Source organism: Myxine glutinosa, chromosome 8 (genome assembly GCF_964187855.1).
Source record: "Myxine glutinosa chromosome 8, kmMyxGlut1.1, whole genome shotgun sequence".
NCBI classification, from domain to species: domain Eukaryota; kingdom Metazoa; phylum Chordata; class Myxini; order Myxiniformes; family Myxinidae; genus Myxine; species Myxine glutinosa.
In genome coordinates, this window is record NC_136268.1 from 37,552,769 (window position 1) to 37,572,673 (window position 19,905).

Sequence of the window (19,905 nt, forward strand, 5' to 3'; positions counted from 1 at the left end):
TCAAGAAAGCTGATCAAGAAAGCTGATCAAGTAAGCTGATCAAAAAGCTTATTAAGAAAGCTTATTAAGAAAGCTGATCAAGAAAGCTAAGCAAATCAAGAAAGCAAATCAAGAAAGCTGACCAAGAAAGCTAATCAAGAAAGGTGATCAAGAAAGCGGATCAAGAAAGCTGATCAATAAAGCTGATAAAGAAAGCTGACCAAGAAAGCTAATCAAAAAAGCTGATCAAGAAAGCTGATCAAGAAAGCTGATCAAGTAAGCTGATCAAGAAAGCTTATTAAGAAAGCTGATCAAGAACGCAAAGCTAATCAAGAAAGCAAATCAAGAAACCTGACCTAGAAAGGTAATCAAGAAAGCTAATCAAGAAAGCTGATCAAGATAGCTAATCAAGAAAGCTAATCAAGAAAGGTGATCAAGAAAGCGAATCAAGAAAGCGAATCAAGAAAGCGAATCAAGAAAGCGAATCAAGAAAACTGATCAAGAAATCCGATGAAGAAAGCTAATCAAGAAAGCTGATCGAGAAAGCTAATCAAGAAAGTTGATCAAGAAAGCTAATCAAGAAAGTTGATCAAGAAAGCTAATCAAGAAAGCTAATCAAGAAAGCTGACCAAGAAAGGTAACCAAGAAAGCTGATCAAGAAAGCTGATGAAGAAAGGTGATCAAGAAAGCGAATCAAGAAAGCTGACCAAGAAAGCTAATCAAAAAAGCTGATCAAGAAAACTGATCAAGAAATCCGATGAAGAAAGCTAATCAAGAAAGCTGATCGAGAAAGCTAATCAAGAAAGTTGATCAAGAAAGCTAATCAAGAAAGCTAATCAAGAAAGCTGATCAAGAAAGCTAATCAAGAAAGGTGATCAAGAAAGCGAATCAAGAAAGCTGATCAAGAAAGCTAATCAAGAAAGGTGATCAAGAAAGCGAATCAAGAAAGCTGATCAAGATTAGCTGACCAAGAAAGCTGATCAAGAAAGCGAATCAAGAAAGCTGATCAAGAAAGCTAATCAAGAAAGGTGATCAAGAAAGCGAATCAAGAAAGCTGATCAAGATTAGCTGACCAAGAAAGCTGATCAAGAAAGCTAATCAAGAAAGCTAATCAAGAAAGGTGATGAAGAAACCTAATCAAGAAAGGTGATGAAGAAAGATAATCAAGAAAGGTGATCAAGAAAGCTAATCAAGAAAGCTGATCAAGAAAGCCAATTAAGAAAGCTAATCAAGAAAGCTAATCAAGAAAGGTGATCAAGAAAGCTAATAAAGAAAGGTGATCAAGAAAGCTAATCAAGAAAGGTGATGAAGAAAGCTAATCAAGAAAGGTGATGAAGAAAGATAATCAAGAAAGGTGATCAAGAAAGCTAATCAAGAAAGCTGATCAAGAAAGCCAATTAAGAAAGCTAATCAAGAAAGCTAATCAAGAAAGGTGATCAAGAAAGCTAATAAAGAAAGGTGATCAAGAAAGCTAATAAAGAAAGGTGATCAAGAAAGCGAATCAAGAAAGCTGATCAAGAAAGCTGATCAAGAAAGCTGATCAAGAAAGCTGATCAAGTAAGCTGATCAAAAAGCTTATTAAGAAAGCTTATTAAGAAAGCTTATTAAGAAAGCTGATCAAGAAAGCTAAGCAAATCAAGAAAGCAAATCAAGAAAGCTGACCAAGAAAGCTAATCAAGAAAGGTGATCAAGAAAGGGGATCAAGAAAGCTGATCAATAAAGCTGATCAAGAAAGCTAATCAAGAAAGCTAATCAAGAAAGCTAATCAATAAAGCTAATCAAGAAAGGTGATGAAGAAAGCTAATCAAGAAAAGTGATGAAGAAAGCTAATCAAGAAAGGTGATGAAGAAAGCTAATCAAGAAAGCTGATCAAGAAAGCCGATTAAGAAAGCTAATCAAGAAAACTAATCAAGAAAGGTGATCAAGAAACCTAATAAAGAAAGGTGATCAAGAAAGCGAATCAAGAAAGCTGATCAAGAAAGCTGATCAAGAAAGCTAATCAAGAAAGCTGATAAAGAAAGCTGACCAAGAAAGCTAATCAAAAAAGCTGATCAAGAAAGCTGATCAAGAAAGCTGATCAAGTAAGCTGATCAAGAAAGCTTATTAAGAAAGCTGATCAAGAACGCAAAGCTAATCAAGAAAGCAAATCAAGAAACCTGACCAAGAAAGGTAATCAAGAAAGCTAATCAAGAAAGCTGATCAAGATAGCTAATCAAGAAAGGTAATCAAGAAAGGTGATCAAGAAAGCGAATCAAGAAAGCGAATCAAGAAAGCGAATCAAGAAAGCGAATCAAGAAAACTGATCAAGAAATCCGATGAAGAAAGCTAATCAAGAAAGCTGATCGAGAAAGCTAATCAAGAAAGTTGATCAAGAAAGCTAATCAAGAAAGCTAATCAAGAAAGCTAATCAAGAAAGCTGACCAAGAAAGGTAACCAAGAAAGCTGATCAAGAAAGCTGATGAAGAAAGGTGATCAAGAAAGCGAATCAAGAAAGCTGACCAAGAAAGCTAATCAAAAAAGCTGATCAAGAAAACTGATCAAGAAATCCGATGAAGAAAGCTAATCAAGAAAGCTGATCGAGAAAGCTAATCAAGAAAGTTGATCAAGAAAGCTAATCAAGAAAGCTAATCAAGAAAGCTAATCAAGAAAGCTAATCAAGAAAGCTAATCAAGAAAGCTGACCAAGAAAGGTAACCAAGAAAGCTGATCAAGAAAGCTGATGAAGAAAGGTGATCAAGAAAGCGAATCAAGAAAGGTGATCAAGAAAGGTGATCAAGAAAGCTGATCAGACAATAAGTCGCACAACCTGGAAAAGCATATTGTATGACAAGTATTTCATTGGGAGCCCGAACATCCTCAAGTGGCTATGAGTCTTCTTTCTGGCAGGATGGATTTTGCTCGGCTTTGCTTCGAAGTGTCACAACGTCTTATGCCTTCTCCCTACACAAACATGAATCTTTGTCACTTCATTTCCTTTCATAGAAACATAATATTGTTGTGGAAATGACTTCTAGGGTTTACATTTCTTAGCACAGCTTAGTTATTCCCATAGTAAAAGTAATAGAGTAAGCATGGCATAATTAATCATGGTATTAGATATGCGTGATTTATGTTTAGACTGATGACGTCCACCCTCTCAAGTGTGTGTCGAAAAACCACCAACCATTTGAGCCTCCATTTAATGTTCTACCCTTTAGATAAATTGGAATCTGTCTTTTATTGGCTTTTAAAGTGTCTTCCAGGCTTGTGGTGTTAGCTTAGGCGGGAGAAGTTGGCTCAATAGCCGTAGCAGTGAGTGCACACCCCTACCATTGGGGTGAAAAGTCATGGAAGGTCGCGCCACCCCCAAACCGGGCTTGCGGCCTGACGTGAGTAAGACGGGAGGGGCGTGGATAGTCATAGGTGACATGGGGGGCATAGCAATAAAGGTATGCGGGGGGTGGTAATGCACAGGGACCACGTCACCGCAGTCTGCATAATTCGCCTCGAGCTCCATCTCCCCTTCTTCCTTTTTTGGAACTCCTCTTCCTTTTTTTAGAACTCACTCTCCCATGTTGTACTATTAAATACACCTGGTCTTGGGGTGAATTTGAACTGTCGTGATCGTTCTTGCAATTAGGCGAAGTCCGTTTAAGGGCTGATTGGGTACTGCAACCAGCACCATATAATGCAAACCTTTGATCAGCCAGTAAATGGCGACCGGGCATGCGGCACAGATAACGCAATGCATTGGCCGGCTCGACTCGTACGGTATCGGAGTGGAAAGATAAGTGATCCAACCTGGGACAGCCAAACCAGCTGGCCATTGCGGTCACAGTTGACGGGGCCTGTTGGGATTCACACCGGACCACTGGGACAACCCACATGGCTACAATAATATTGTGACATTCATTTTATCTTTCTAATATAAAGGTGATTATGCAAGTCGACTGCATCGTTGCTTCAAACTCAGAAGATGAAAAAAACCCATCTTATAAAATCACAAAATGATGGCCTACAGGTATGCACACGCACCTCTGAGCTGTCTAGCCTGGGTTTGAATCTCAACTCAGCTACAAACTGTTATCCTGGTGTTTAATTGACAGGGCAATTCATAAATGTGTGTGCCACTGCTCAGATGGATGCTAAACGGACGTTTCTTGTACCGGCATTAGTTGGTGAACATTAAAGTTCCCATGGTGTCCTTTGAGAAAGTGTAGGCAAGCTTTTGCCGGAAACCTAAGAAAAATGACAAATTCCTACTCTAATCTACAGGGGGCAGTGCATCAGCGGCACAGCTGCTCCCACGGAAAATGATGCGACCAGGACCAATGTGCTGCAAACGAAAGGAGAAGCAGAACAAAATGATCATTCAAATAAATATTGGGGTGCTTCAAATTTGTCCTGGATTTTTGTTTATAGCATGTTTGTATTCTATACACAAAGAATTAAGTTAAGCACCCCCCCGTTTTTTTACAACCTCGCACATTACAAGTTTGTTGTCGTCAAAACAGTGTAATATACCCATGATATTGCTATATTTTCTGGAGAAGTGATATTATGGTCACATAAAAACATAACAATCATGCCGTTTTCAATATTTTATTCTGAATAATTTAAGGTGAAATTTTTTGGGAATTTTAGGCATATTTTCACCTCAATTTAAGTATGGAGCTATAGGTCCATCACGGACAGTGTGGATGACGTTTATGTTTTCTAACGTACAGTCATTGTTCTGAGAAGACCTCTAGCGATCTTTGCGTCAATAACGTGTGTAGGACCCACGTGATCGGATGGAGCAAGGTGCTGTGACAACCATCCCCTGGCCTGCGTACAGTCCTGACCTGAACCCCCTCGAGCACGTTTGGGACATGTTGGGACGACAAATTGCGAAGATGGTCCCTCCAATAGCCAATCTGGATGAATTGGAACGTGCATTACATCGGGAATGGAACAACCTGCCACAGCAACGCATACGACGGCTTACAGGGTCTATGAGACGTAGGGTTGAGTCAGTGATCCGATCACGTGGGTCCTACACACGTTATTGACGCAAAGATCGCTAGAGGTCTTCTCAGAACAATGACTGTACGTTAGAAAACATAAACGTCATCCACACTGTCCGTGATGGACCTATAGCTCCATACTTAAATTGAGGTGAAAATATGCCTAAAATTCCCAAAAAATTTCACCTTAAATTATTCAGAATAAAATATTGAAAACGGCATGATTGTTATGTTTTTATGTGACCATAATATCACTTCTCCAGAAAATATAGCAATATCATGGGTATATTACACTGTTTTGACGACAACAAACTTGTAATGTGCGAGGTTGTAAAAAAACGGGGGGGTGCTTAACTTAATTCTTTGTGTATATAAAACTGATCACTTTTCATGATTTTCTCTCCAGTTTTGAATACACAGTTGGCCCATCAATGTGGAATCTTTTGTTTGCATTCAGTGTGGCATCCATGAGGACGACGTGTGTCTAAACAGTGCAATCTAGATTCGTAACAGGCTTCCATGTTTCAAGTAACCGACTATTTAGGTCATTTAAGGACTATATCGATCACCATCATACCGTATTATTATCGGCACATGCATTACATCAGGGAAACAAGTGATTATGGTATTGGTTACCAACACTCTACAGACAAATTGCCTCAAAAACCTAGACATAAATTACTTTGTCTTTTATAAATAAAAGCCATGGTCAGGTTTGAACTCCGAGCTCTTCCATGAGCCTCAATCTGGCATACAAGTACCACCAAAAAAACAACATGAAAAAAATCCATATTCTCACATTTAACAAATATTGGTAAAATTATCAATACAGATAAAGTTGTATCATGTGGTTTATTGAGCATGATTGGCCTAACTTGCATCAAGTGGACAAACATTCTGTTTCCAAGAAAAAAATCACCTTGATCATGTGGCCCACCTGCTAACCAACTATTTCATACCATAAGCATGGTTTTTCCATGCAGCTAATGTCGTATCCATGCAAATTGGTCATATCCATGCAGCTAATGTCGTATCCATGCAAATTGGTCATATCCATGCAGCTAATGTCGTATCCATGCAAATTGTTCGTGTCCATGCAGCTAATGTCGTATCCATGCAAATTGGTCATATCCATGCAGCTAATGTCGTATCCATGCAAATTGTTCGTGTCCATGCAGCTAATGTCTACCGAAGGCATTTTGATCTGTTATCACAAATTCAGGGGTTCGAGTTGGCCGGACATGCAACTCAGGACATTGGCACTTGGGTTCACAAATTTGCTAATAAAAACAATTGCACACACACATGGACACGCATACACACAGACATGGGCACACACAGACAAAGACACATGCACAGACACATGCACGGACACACACACAGACACATGCATGGACACAGACAGATATAGACAGAAACACACACATACAGACACAGACAGATAAGGACACACACACCCACACAGACACAGACACACACAAATGGACACACACAGACACATGCATGGACACACATGCATGGACACACACAGACACATGCATGGACACAGACAAATATAGATAGACACATACAGAAGCACACGTACGGACACAAGAAGATACAGACAGACCACAGACACACACCCAGACACACGCGCACACACACACACACACACACACACACACACACACACACACACACACACACACACACACACACACACACACACACACCAACAGCAGGATCTAAATGTATCACAAGATGTGGGTGCATGGGAATTTTTGCTGATATGCTTCAATAATTCCAAACCGAGCAAAGAGGAAAGATTGCAAAATGAAGAGTTTCATGGCAATAAGTAAGACAAAGAAAACAGAAATCTTCAAAAGAAACAAAGAGCATCTTGAATTTGTGAAAATGTTTTTTTGAAGATTGAGTTACCACATACATGATTTCTACACATGAATATAAAGTACCGTCGATGGCCTGAGATGGATGTCAGAGGGCACATGCAGCAGCCAATAGCAGTTACAGTACCTTGTTCAGAAAGACCGGCAAGAGAGACAGGATTTGGGGGGGTAGGTCGGGCAGGATGGGCAGGGGCAGAGGCTGAGGCAGCCTGACTGGCACTCTTTCCGACTCACAGGGGAAGGGAAAGGGCGGGAGGAGGAGGATTGCAAGTAAGGGCAATATACACCCATTAGTTTTCCCCACAATCTGAACAAGTGGAGCTGAAGTTGGAACAATGGGAAAGTCAAAATATGATGCCAAGAAGCAAAGCCATTTTTTAATCAAAGGGAAGGAAAAATATCAGGATGAATTAAAATAAAAAAACCAAGGAATGATGTAAACGTTATCAAGCAAATCTAAACACTCGACACAAGAATGGTCATTAGTAGTCAAAGCCAAATAAGGATCTTGAAAATTTGACGTAGTTTGTTTTCGCTCTGTGATGCACATCTAAAATGGCATGACGGCAATTCACAAGGACAAAAAGGCAGCAGGTTAAATTGCCATTACTCCTGGAGAACTAATGCCAAGGGCAGCATGACGAAGGGAACACAGGACCATATTGCCATTTTGTGAAAACCTTCAAAGAATTTAAAATGTAATAATGTAAACTATTGCGTTTGTTAGTTTGTGCAAGCATGTTTGTTTTTGTGCACGTGCTTGTGTTTATATAGTGAGATAATGGCAGTATTCGTATTACTGTTATTATAAACTCAACTGTATTGGTGATGTTTGTTGAGCTGGCAGGATACCCAAGATGTACATGTATTCATGTTGTCTTGGCGTTGCGTGTGCAGGTCATGGCATCAAACCGTGTGCCGTCCACCGGATAGACGTTAAGCTCACATCCCGTCTGCTGGCATTAGTTGGTGGACAATAAAGATCCCATGGTGAGCTACTACCAGCATGCTGAACAAATTCCGAATTCCTGCCCTAACCTACAAGGGGCATTGCATCAGTGGCACAACTATATACACACACACACACACACATATATATATCATGTTTTAATGCCTATTATGTTATGCTCAAAAGAAGTAGAAGGACATTTAGAACAGAGGATAAGCCAATGCTTTCACAGAAGGAGCCAAAATGAAAGGAAAGCAGTAACAAGTGTTAACATGTAAGATAGCATTTCTAAGAAACACATGTGCAAACTTTAAAATGTTTCGATATGAAAGTTAAAAAAAAAAATTTAACAGGACTTTATTATGGAAGACATTTACTTAGGGTAGAAGTGTAGACGGTGAAATTTAGATTACGGTACTGCAACAGAAAAAATTCCACCAAGTGGAAAAAAGATGTCGAAATAATTATTGATGACAAGCATGCAGGCTGTTGGAACCAAAAAAAATCCTCATTTATTTGCAAAGACGTTTTCTACAAGGATACGACTATCCGTCCTGGAATAGACTCTTCGGTGCTTAATTCGAGCAAGATGCAACTTGTTTCGTTTTAAAGAATGCGGCAGTTATTCGACACCCTGAGTGGCAGGTGAAACCTTGGCGATAAAGAAATGGGCTGTGTTTCTCGACATATCACTAACAAAGAGTGATCAACACGTTTTAGTCTCACAATCAACCCAATCCTGCTGTGTTTCTCTGATAAAAGAAATCGGACACGAGGACAAGGGAATTAATTTATCATAACGAAATCCAATTGAGTACCAGTTCACTGGTAATTCCCTGTTTGTCGTTGAAGGCGGCAAAAAGGGTTGGTGTCAGGAAGGGCATCCGGCCGTAAAACATTGCTTCAAAAAGGGGACAAAAAACAACAACAACCACGGTCCCCGAAAAGGCCAACCCCCACTTTGCGGGGAAAAATGGCCTCTAAACGGTGGTTTTTTATAACGAGGACAAAATAACTACGAGTGACAATCGCCTCTGAGGCTATAATAATAAAGGGCGAGCCTATAAAGCATTATTGCTGGCACAATTGACAAATTTGTACATTTCACCCACTGAAGTAATTTCACATAATTTGTTCAACAAAAGTAATTGCCAATGCAATTCCACAAGAAGGGCCCTAACGTTCATGCTTCCGCGAGTCTCACTGCGGTATGCAAAAAACAACCTTTTTCAGGCATTAGCTCTTCATCGGAATGAAGGCCTCTCTTGCTCTTGAGTGACGCGTCCTCTTGATGAAAGGCTTAAGAGCGAAAAAATTCGGCTTTACTATCTCGCCGCAGTTAGCTTGCTTTTGGCTAGGATAGTTCACCACCACCGCAGGTCATCATCCCACATCGACAACTATAATCTTTTCCAATCCAATTAACCCCCCTTGAGCCCACCTTCTTTTTTCTTCCACTTCTGTGATTGAGAGTTTGTGGCTGTAGCCATCTTGTTCACCCACTGAGTCCTCCTCTGGCCTTCATTATGCCCCAAGTCTCCCTCCATTTTATCTTGTCCCTCAACCCTGCTGTTGGTGTGTTCCCTCCCTCTCTCTTTCTTCTGTTATTTTCATTCTGTTACTTCCTGATCCATTCTGTGTTCTAGATCCTCCATGACCCTCGACACTGAATACAAAAAAAATCTCCAGTTGGAAAAACATCGCTCATATTGTCTGACAACAAAGATCAAACTAGCCTGGATGAAACGTGGCATTCCTCTAATATAAAATACATTTATTATTAAATAAAGCAATCGGTTGACTAACATTTCAAAAAGAATGAAAAAATAAATAAAACTATCTTACCTGAAAAGTTCCTTGTCGCCAGCATGGTTGTAAGAATGGCACCCTGTGCAAAGATAACATTATAAATCCAACTTGTTTACTTCACATGCCTCCTCATCCTCTCCTTCATCCTCCTCCCGTTTCTCGTTACTCAAACTCTTCCAATCAACCATTCTGCCACAGAGTTTTGATGTGCTGTTTTTCTCTACCCTGTTCTACTCCGCATTTAGCTCTTCCACGAGACTTGCTTTGTAATCCCCCAAAAATAAGGCTAATGACAGTTGAGGTCCACTAGAGAGAGTCCTCTTTAAAAAAAGAAGGAATTTCCTTATTGCTGATATTTTCTATGGAAAAAATGGCACTTTTGGTGTCGTTTTTGATATGAGGTGAATGCGCTCACGGCACACTTGCCTCTGAGCTGTCAAACCCGAATTTGAATCTCAACCCAGCTGCCATCCTGGTGTTTCATAGGCAGACGATTCATCAATGTGTGTGCCATCCTTCAGGTGGACATTACTCTGGGCATCCGTTGTGCCGGCATTACTTGGTGTATATTAAAGATCCCACGGTGTCCTTCACAAATCATACGGGCATCAAACACCCTGTTTTTGAAAAATATTCTCCTATTGATCTAGTCATACTTTGTTTTTGTTACATTAGGCCCTATGTATCAATTCTGTAAAATATTTCGGATTTTTGATTTTGTTTAGGCCCCCCACCAGGATCGGGAAGAAATTGGGTACCCCTGATAATGGGATGCTTTGGCCAAATGTGAGATTCTTCGAATTATATAAAAGTAAGACCACTTTTCTTAAAGTAATTCGGGGTCACTGATTCCAAAAATGGCCTCTAAAAGGTGATGGGTCAAAAGTGGAAAACAATTTTGTTAACTTGTTTTGAAAATTGGGTAATCGGGTAACCGTCGGTGTGTGCCCTGGTTTAGAATAGGTACACCGTATCCCTGCGTGTGTGCACAGCACTGGCCTCATATAGACTAAAGGGTTGGTGTCAGGAAGGGCATCCGGCCATAAAAACCTTGCCTCACAAAGGGAACCATGATGATTGTCATGGGGCCCGCAAGGCTAACCCCTGCTCTAGCAGGGAAAATTGCCTTAAAAAGGAAATTGTATATATTGGGTAACCAACGAACAAAAAAAGAAGAACTTTTCAAATTTTTTATTATTCTCTCTTCGAAACATGACAAGTTGATACATTGGCAGGATTTCCCCTGTTTCATCAATTATAGCCTTCGTGAAGCTGGCCTGTTGTGTCGGTGTCAGCTTGAGTCGAGTGGACAGCCAAACCAACTTTGGACGGTGAAGGATATTGTGAGGGATGAACGTCTGGGTGCCGGTGTGCTTGAGTGGATGTCACAGTGGTGATCTGAGTGGCAATGGCATCACTTTCATCATTGCTGCTGGCTGTCGCCTCACTGTCATCTGCTAACAAAATGATGGAACTGGCAGCACCAACTTTCTGCACCTTCCACTTGTGCCGTTCTTCCTCGGCCTGCTCATGAACTTGGCGATGGTGCTCCTTCTGTAATATAACTTTGTCATAGTTGCCAAAATATGCTATGCGGTCGGTCTTCATTGACTGCAGGAACAGGTGATCCTCCGGGTTCAAGACCAGCTCCTAAATTTGGCCCGCCACAACCGGAAGGTTGCATCCAGTCGTTGTCCTATGGCCCACAGTTTGGCGAGTGTTGCTGGGATTGATCTACACATGGTCGGGATCTCCCTTATTTTGCAGTTGGTGTCCAGAAGCTGCATGAGCAAGATGCATGCCTGGTGGTTAGAGACAGTGGGTATGTTGGACTTCTTCTAATAGTTGGTGACCTGGGCCAGGACAAGTTGCACAGATCTCCATTTGGGGGGTAGCACCCAGATGCTTTGCCACCACACCCTTCTCGAGGTGATGCATGAGACAGCGCTGGACTTGACGGCAGGTGGAGAGATGAATTCTCATTATTTGTGCATCCTCCTTATTGATGGTGCTGCCCAGACCAAACACAGCACTGGCCTGTTGAGTGGCCATCGGTGTTCTGGCCTTGAGAGAGTCTCGTCTGTCTGGCATACGAGCAGGTATCAGCTGAGGTGAAGCAGATGGTGTATGGCAGATGGTGCCCATTAGCTAGGGAAGCCGATTTTTAGCCGATCCTGGTGGTGGGGGGGGGGGGGGGGGGGGGGAGGGGGGGTCTAAACAAAATCAAAAATCCTAAATATTTTACAGAAATGCAATATGGGGCGTGTGTAACAAAAAAAAACATGACTAGATCAATATGAGAATATTTTTCAAAAATGGGGCGTTTGATGCACCCTAGCAAAGAGTATGCGAGCTATCGCTGGCTCTCTGGCCAAATTACAAATTTCCGCCCTGACTGGCTGTTGAGAAGGCAATGGCAAACCACCCAGCAAGACCCTTGCCGATAAACTGCTTCGGCAGCGCTAACACTCTGTAAAGAGAATGGTACATCTCCAATCTCCAACTGTATATGGCATTTTGTCAGAATGGTGACCCGTTTGGGTATGTAACCCCAGCCAAGAAACTCCTTCGGTAGAATTGACGCTCCGTATAGACTATAGAACATAGCACAATAACAGAACAGAACATGGTAAATGCAGAGTTTACAGAAGGAAGAGCATCAATCACAAATGGTATTCTGCTTTTAGATGCAAGCATGTATATTAGTAATGTAGTGAGGATGCTATTTTACTCTACCTGTTCTCAATTTAAACAAGGTCTGTGACACTTTTGGCCTCTCATAACCAAACTTTGTTCGTTTGTTTGTATGATTTAAACATTTGTCATGAGATAACATCTGTGTATACAAAATAACGATGACAATGTGGGATGTGAGACAAGCGACCTGTGAGTCCTGTGTTACTTGGTTAAATTCACAGTTTAAGTAACAAGAGATAAGCGCTTATTTTCAAAATATATACAATGCGCAGCAGCATAGTCGATCGTGGTGGGTGCAGGGATACAAACTGGAGATGATTCGATGTATGTGCGAAGTGATCAAATGGCAGCGAATACCTTGAGTTTCCTCCGTGCGTTGAATTTCCGCAGGCATTCGACTGTCGCCTGCCTGTGCATGCAAGATGCCACAGTGGAGCGTTGCTGAAGTGGCAGGGAAAGAAAGGAAAGAAAAAACAAACAAACATTTTCATGAAAGTCAGTTGCTCGATCAGCACTAGTATAAACTTGCAAAAATTAATTAATAAATGCACATCTGCAGCTAAATATCACAATTATAGCAGCTGTGTTGAATAGTTATCTAAAAACAACAACCTGGAAAGACCACGTGTCCAAACATTTTTTAATTATGCAAAAATAACATTCAGGCTCACTTTCTGCCAGTAAGAACACTCGGTTAAGAACTCGACTGGAAAGCACATTATGATCCAAGTAGATCCAAATGAAAATGTAAACAAATTGCACATTTGCTTTACACTCGGCAAATACCACAACTTGGCCTTGTGCAAGCAACACGCCGACTAAATGCAAAATATCATCAGAGAAAGCTAAATATGATATTTGGTAAAAACCAATGGACCAAACATGACAAACATTAATGTGTACATGATTCAGGAGAGCCTGCATGTGCTGCTCCAATTACATTTGTTCAAACAGCTCTACGATGCTAACTCTTGAAATGGCCTGGTTGAAAATGGCCTGGTTTGGCCTGCTCGAAGCTTTCATCATGCACAAAAAGTCAGCTCAAACACATGGGTTTACAGCAATCTTAAGTATCCAAAGGAAGAGGCCCTCTTCTCAAGATGGCAATAACAACGTGTACAAATACAAGGCAGGACGACGAACTTGGAACAATGCAAGTAGGAAACTCACGCAAATCCAGGGGTGTTTGAGGGCTTCCGTAGCATTGATACGCTTTGCAGGGTTGATGGTGAGCATCTGGTTGATGAGGTTCTTTGCTTCCGCTGTGACCGTATCCCACTCTGGTGACGGGAACTGCACGAAACATGAATATCATACCCCTTGTTAAAGGTACTTCAGAGAAAGAGATTGAGAAGGCCTTCACAAATGCAAAGCTAATTTCCTATGACTATTTGGTATCAAATCCTTGTACTTTGATGTGGAGACGAGGCTAATAAGTATACAAAAAGGGAAACCAAACTGAAACATCAACAACTAAGAAGCACTACGTCTGATCATTTTAATTACTAATCTCAAATTATTTTACAAAAAGTGCATAATGAAACGGCGGATGCATCTGAAGTTATTTCTTTTTTCTCTACAAGAGTTAGGCTCATGGATGAGGAAGATGAAATTGACAGTGGGCTAATGGGGGCAATAATTGGGCACAACCAGCAAGGGAATAAACAAACAGGACATGAGGAGAGAGAGAGGGAGAGAGAGAGAGAGAGAGAGAGAGAGAGAGAGAGAGAGAGAGAGAGAGAGAGAGAGAGAGAGAGAGAGAGAGAGAGAGAGAGAGAAAACGAATTTGTTGTTGTTCGTGGGATCTTTTTCAATAAAAGGATGCAAACGCAAAAAAAATCAGACAGTGATGACATGTGACGATTATTTTGAAATTCGACTGCATTTTCCCTTGAAGATGATTTTTAACCAAATTTAAATTTTCAATTTCGGCAGATCGCCTGGAATAATTGACAAAAGCAAATCGGCTAACAGCAATTATGTTATCCACTTTAAAGTTTGCTTCCATGGTAGAAATTCAATGTCTGATGATCATTACCTCCTTGGATAATTCTCCCTCCAACAAGTCATGCTTCAATTATGCGGACATGAGAAATTCGGGTTCGCAACACAGCACGTTGTGTGCAGCGCGAAGCCGTGTGCAACCTTTTTAGTCTTTATTTTTGAAGAGATGCAAGACTCATGGAGGAGCTTGTACATAGATTTTATAAGACTCTAGAAGAAAAGTGACATCTTTTCAGCGCAACCTTACATCGTAAGCTCCAGCCTTTATCTGCTGATACAGCTTGTGTTGATCCTCATCCCAAAAAGGAGGGTATCCCACCAGCAGAATGTACAGGATCACACCTGTCCAAAGAAAATAAATAACTTTTTGAATAAAGTTCACATTTATGATGAAAAACGTTTATGATAGTCAAGTACAGACTTCACCTTCATTCATTAGCCAAACAGAAATAGCTAAATATAAAAACAAAGACTCCATCTTATGGTTGCTTGATTTTTGCAAACTACAATCATACCAAAAAGAGAGATACCCACAAACACAGATTATATTCCCCTATTTAAGCAACAATAAATAAAATAATGGTGATTCTTTACTTCATCTGATGCTTCACGTCAGGACATATGAGTATGCTTTAAATAAAATAATATTATCCATTTTTGTCACTTTGTGATGCCGTGTGGGAGATAAATGTTTAAAAAGAAGTGTCATGTCAGGAAATATTACATGTGGGAATGCCTTTTTATGATTCTGTACATAAAGACATCTGTTTTTCTCCTCTTTCATGTCCTCATTGAAACATCAGCTTTGTACCAGTTCCAATCTCTTAAGGAAGAGACGACAGTGTAAATAGAAAACGCTGTGACTGCTCTACTTTCTGTCAATCATGAAAGTCAAGTGGAGTAGTGTGGGTAGGTGAGACAAAGTGCATTTGCTTTCTTATTATAATTATTATATTATCATACGCCATTTGTGGCTGTCTGATTAATTTTTGACGCCAATACATTCCGTCGTTACTTATCCAATCTCAACCAAACTTGATACGATGACCAAGGATTACATAATGAAGGTTGTAGCGCATTCATTTGCCCCCCTCCCCAAGGGGGTTTTCTCCCCCGAGCGGGTTTTCCCCGCCATTGCCGTCAATGGGTTGCGTGTTGAGGTGTATATCAATTATAAATAAAATTTATCGTGGCGTTTTTCCAAGGCCGCTTCGAATAACAAAACTAATGATAATAGCGTAATATTAATGTTATTACAAAACAATATTAATACCAATAATATCACACCTCCCCAAGGGGTTTTCCCGGCGAATCAACGTATATAAATAGCTTATCATGGCGTTTTCGTCGGAGCAATGGCCGCTACCAGAAGTAATGAATATTATGAACCACAAACACGTATGATTAGCTTTTTAAACAGTCGCAAATTCTCTTTATAACACTAAATGAAGAAATTTGGAGGAATCCCGACATGCGTGAGGTAAGTTTTACTTACAGAACTGAGCGAAGATCTACTGTACTCTAGGCACCCCATAAGTGTTGGGTTAATAACATGACCCTTCCTGGCACTAACGTGGCGTTTTTCGTAGTGAACTTTTGAAACTCGCTCCTTCTGTTTAAAACGAAACTGAAAGGGAGGAAGCCCAGGTTGTGCTCATTTACCAAGCAGCTAGCTAGCGCTTGCCAAGCCAGCCGTTCCTTAACGGTTTTGAATGGAGTGCTTGTTCGAATGCTTAAACCACTTGGCGATCTGGCCACAAGAAACGTGGTAAATGAACATACACCCAATGTTCTTGAGACCCGACCATAGATTGACTGTAATCTATGTACCCCAAAGAGGAATGACCCTTTCTGCCCCTCCCGTAGTTAGCGGGTGTACTAGTATTTTTTAAAAACTCGAATGTAACTCGGTAGAGCGCATACCTCCACAAGGCTGAACAGTTTACGTTTTGTATCCCACTGATAGGCCGGATCTGGATTCGGACCTGAACCAAAATCTAACCGGCTTCTTCTTGTCACTTAACCAACTTGTCCACCTAGTTTTGTCATAACTCATCCACAACTTTTTGAAATATCATGCTACATATCGTTTTTGGCCCTATCTCTCAAAGGTGAAGAATCACTTAAGACATATAAAAAAACGTATACGGACACAGGATTTTACCAAAATCGAATCACTCTTTTCTTGTCACACACCCAACTTGTCCTAATCCGTCCACAACGTTTTGAAATATTGTGCTATATATTGTTTTTGGCCTTATCTCTCAATAGTGAGGAATCACTTTAAAATTTTCTCATATCCGGATCCGGATCTTCACCAAAATCTAAACAAGTACAGATACTTTCAAAGTACACCGCCCCCATGCCAAATAATTAAATATCCTCCAGCATGGCATCACTGGGGCGCCTGAGGCGCCCGGCAATACTGCCGTGCAGCTCATAGAGACTGTATTGGGTGAGAGAGGTGTGCAATATTTGATTGGTTAATTGCATAATTAAAATCAATAAACGATGATCATAAAATATTTTCTTAATCAATTGGCTAATAGTATACCTAAACCACCAGTGCTTCGTCCGAAGTTGTAACTTTTTGAAAATGAATGAAATAAGTCATTAATAAATAAAAATTAAATAATTAATTGCTCAATCAAGAAATAATTTATCGATTAATTGATTAATCAATAAATCAAAAATATCCTTTACAGCCACATCACTTACTCACTATTGTGCCCAAATTGCAGCTTCCTAGCTGAAAGGATGGCTGAGATATCCCCCGGACAAACAAGAAAACAAGAAAGAAAACAAGAAATCACGAAAGCAAACAAACAACCAGAGTTAAAACTGAGTACTCTCCTTCAGCGTGCGTCATTGCTGAGCCCCCTTCAGTGCCCGGCAATGACGTTATGCAGCGCCTGAAGATGGCATAGGAAAGGAGTGGTGTACAACAATGAATCCTTATCACACACCCAACCTGTCCACCAAATTTTGTCTCAATCCATTCACTTTTGGAGATATCCTTTTCACAGACAAACAGACAGACAGACAGACAGACAGGGGTGCAAACATAACCTCTGTCCACCTTCGGTTGCGGAAGAAAAATACTGTGTTTGCTTCTGCATTCAAACGTTATTCTCTGCAATCAAACACTTGCATTCAAATATTTATATTCCGTATGCAGAATGTAAAATGAATACACAAATGGTCCACAGTTTCCACGGTACTACAAGGGGTCCAATGGGTGGGCACATGATCCTGTAGGACCTTAAGCAAAGAAATGAGGAGGCAAATTGGCCATTATTGCACTCCTGAGGTAATTTTTGCTACAGGTGTAAACAACGATTTTGGAATGATCTTTCAAACAAGATGCACGAAACAAACAGATGTTTTGAGCGAATTTAACTTTGTGGTTAAATCTCTAGGTACCCCAATTGTGTCTGAATCTCGACGTCATTCCTTCCATAGAGCACGCACCAAATGTGATTGGTCAAGGCGGCATAAAATTTTGCACAACTACAACTAAACTACTGGTTTGTGGAAGTGCAAACAAGGCGATTTGTGTTCTACAGTGTTCAAATATATAATTAAATAATGGAATTTGGGGTTTCCCACATAAGCTCAGATGGCAGAGCACTGCTACCGTTCACCAGAAGACCTGGGTTCGATTCCTGGTCTGAGCGTGTAATTTTCCCACATATGGCAATTAATAAATACATAATTCATTCAAAATAAAAAAAGTTTTAAAGGCTGTAGAAAAAAAACGAACAAACAAACCATTGAATTGGAAGTTTACCACCACCGATGTACCCTCTTTTACATGACCTGATAACATGTTAAATACGCTTTTCAGGCCTGTTGTTTGTGTCCTTTATTATGTCCCCAAAGACAGTAAGTTTCATGTTTGGAAGGATTTTCAATTTTGTTTGACTCCATGACTGACTGACAGATAGACAGACAGACTGAAGCAATTGCTATACTGCTAGCGCATGCGCACTCTGGACGGGACTCCATATAATTTGCCAAATTCAGAGCCAAAGTACTGCTAAGCCGCAGGTTCATGCTCCGATTTAGGTTCCGATTCGTGTTCCAGTGTTCAAAATGTAAAATTTAAATTACGATCAAGTAGTTCCTTGAACATCGACTGATGTCTCTCAGACAGACAGACAGAAAGTGTGAACAAATACCTTAGGATAGATGCTGGTATCTTAAATTGAAGATGAAGCAATTAATTATATATTCTTCAAAAAGATGTCATATTCTGTCCATAATTTGTGAAACCTTTAAAGTCCTGAATTATTATTTCACCCCCTTCGATCCCATCCTCACCCCCACCATACTGCCCCGAAAAAAAAACAAAAAAACATTCACCCTCCAAACCCAAATTCCAAACTGAGAACGTCTGTCGACTACTTTGGCCTCCATAGACCGCATTATGTTTACATCGAGGTATAAGAATGAGTGACCCCATGATAAAAACGACAAGAGAGAGCAATCGGAGATTGCAGACCCTCAAAAGAACTTGTTTTATATGGTGTATTTTGCGTGGTGTTTGTGTACTGGTGTGTTTGTTTGGTGTGTACACAACACATTAACAACATAGGTTTATGATCATACAGCGGACAAACAGACCTTATCGGTTTTATTGTATCGATTTATGTTCCAATCATAGTATGTGCTTTATAGACATATTCACATTATAATAGTACATACTTTATAGACATGCTCACATTGTAATAAAATAGCCCAGTGGGGGACTGATGATGCCAACAAGTGGGGTGACCGGAGACGGGACCGATAAAGCGGAATCGGGTAGGGACTGTTTGAACGGAATCGACTTTGGTTAATGGGGTCCTGATTGGATTTTGCCAAAGCCCAGTTTTGAACGCTGTAACTGAATTTGGCACTGTGGGAGTTACCAGATCCAGAGAAGTATAATCCAAGAAGACCCTGCTGTCCTGATGAATCCTGCAAAATTTGGTTCAATTTTGGTTTTTAGTTATGAATAGATGTTTCAGTGAAAATGGCGGATCAGGGGCCGGACCCAACGATGCATGTTCCGTGGGAGCCGGCACTTACGTGGAGCACAACTTTAGATTCGCGCCTGGTCTTAATGCCACCAAACGAGTTTTGTTTGAATCTGGTGGGAAGTTTCAGAAGAAAAGATTTGGAAAAATTATCTGAATTTAGGACCTCTTTTGAGGAGGTGGATTCATATGAGGAGCACAACCCAAGCAGAGCTACCTGTCCTGATGCATTCTGTCAGATTTGGTTTGAATCAGCCAGGTAGATTTTAGTGAAAGTGAAGGATTTGGGGAGGGAGCACAAGTGGGCCCCTTTCCGGTGGAGATATTGCCATGGGTATCACAATTTAAGGTTAGGATATGGACACGATGCTGCAATTGCTACATGGCCAGTTTGGTCTGGATCCAGTCATCAGTTTCTGAGAAGATTTTTGAATGAAATGCCAATATTTGGGGCAAAACCTCCCTTTTACCCTCTTCAAAAGGGCATATATGGATGGGGGGGGGGGGGGGTATGGGGGTGAGGCACAACCACACGAGACCTTACTGTCCTGATGAATTGTAACAAATTTGGTCCGT

At 40.7% G+C, this 19,905-nt stretch overlaps 1 protein-coding gene across 19 annotated transcripts in view; it reads right to left on the bottom strand.

The window, feature by feature from the left end:
- The window catches only part of LOC137432425 (calcium/calmodulin-dependent protein kinase type II delta chain), a 268,454-nt gene that overhangs the window by 52,836 nt on the left and 195,713 nt on the right, over positions 1–19,905 (bottom strand). For all 19 annotated transcript variants that reach the window (XM_068124347.2, XM_068124345.2, XM_068124341.2 and 16 more), the window contains exons 9-12: positions 14,556–14,650; positions 13,475–13,597; positions 12,662–12,745; positions 9,644–9,686 (exon numbers count right to left, since the gene is read on the bottom strand). In XM_068124347.2, the coding sequence (XP_067980448.1) occupies positions 9,644–9,686; positions 12,662–12,745; positions 13,475–13,597; positions 14,556–14,650 (345 nt within the window). The remainder of the gene's footprint in view (positions 1–9,643; positions 9,687–12,661; positions 12,746–13,474; positions 13,598–14,555; positions 14,651–19,905) is intronic.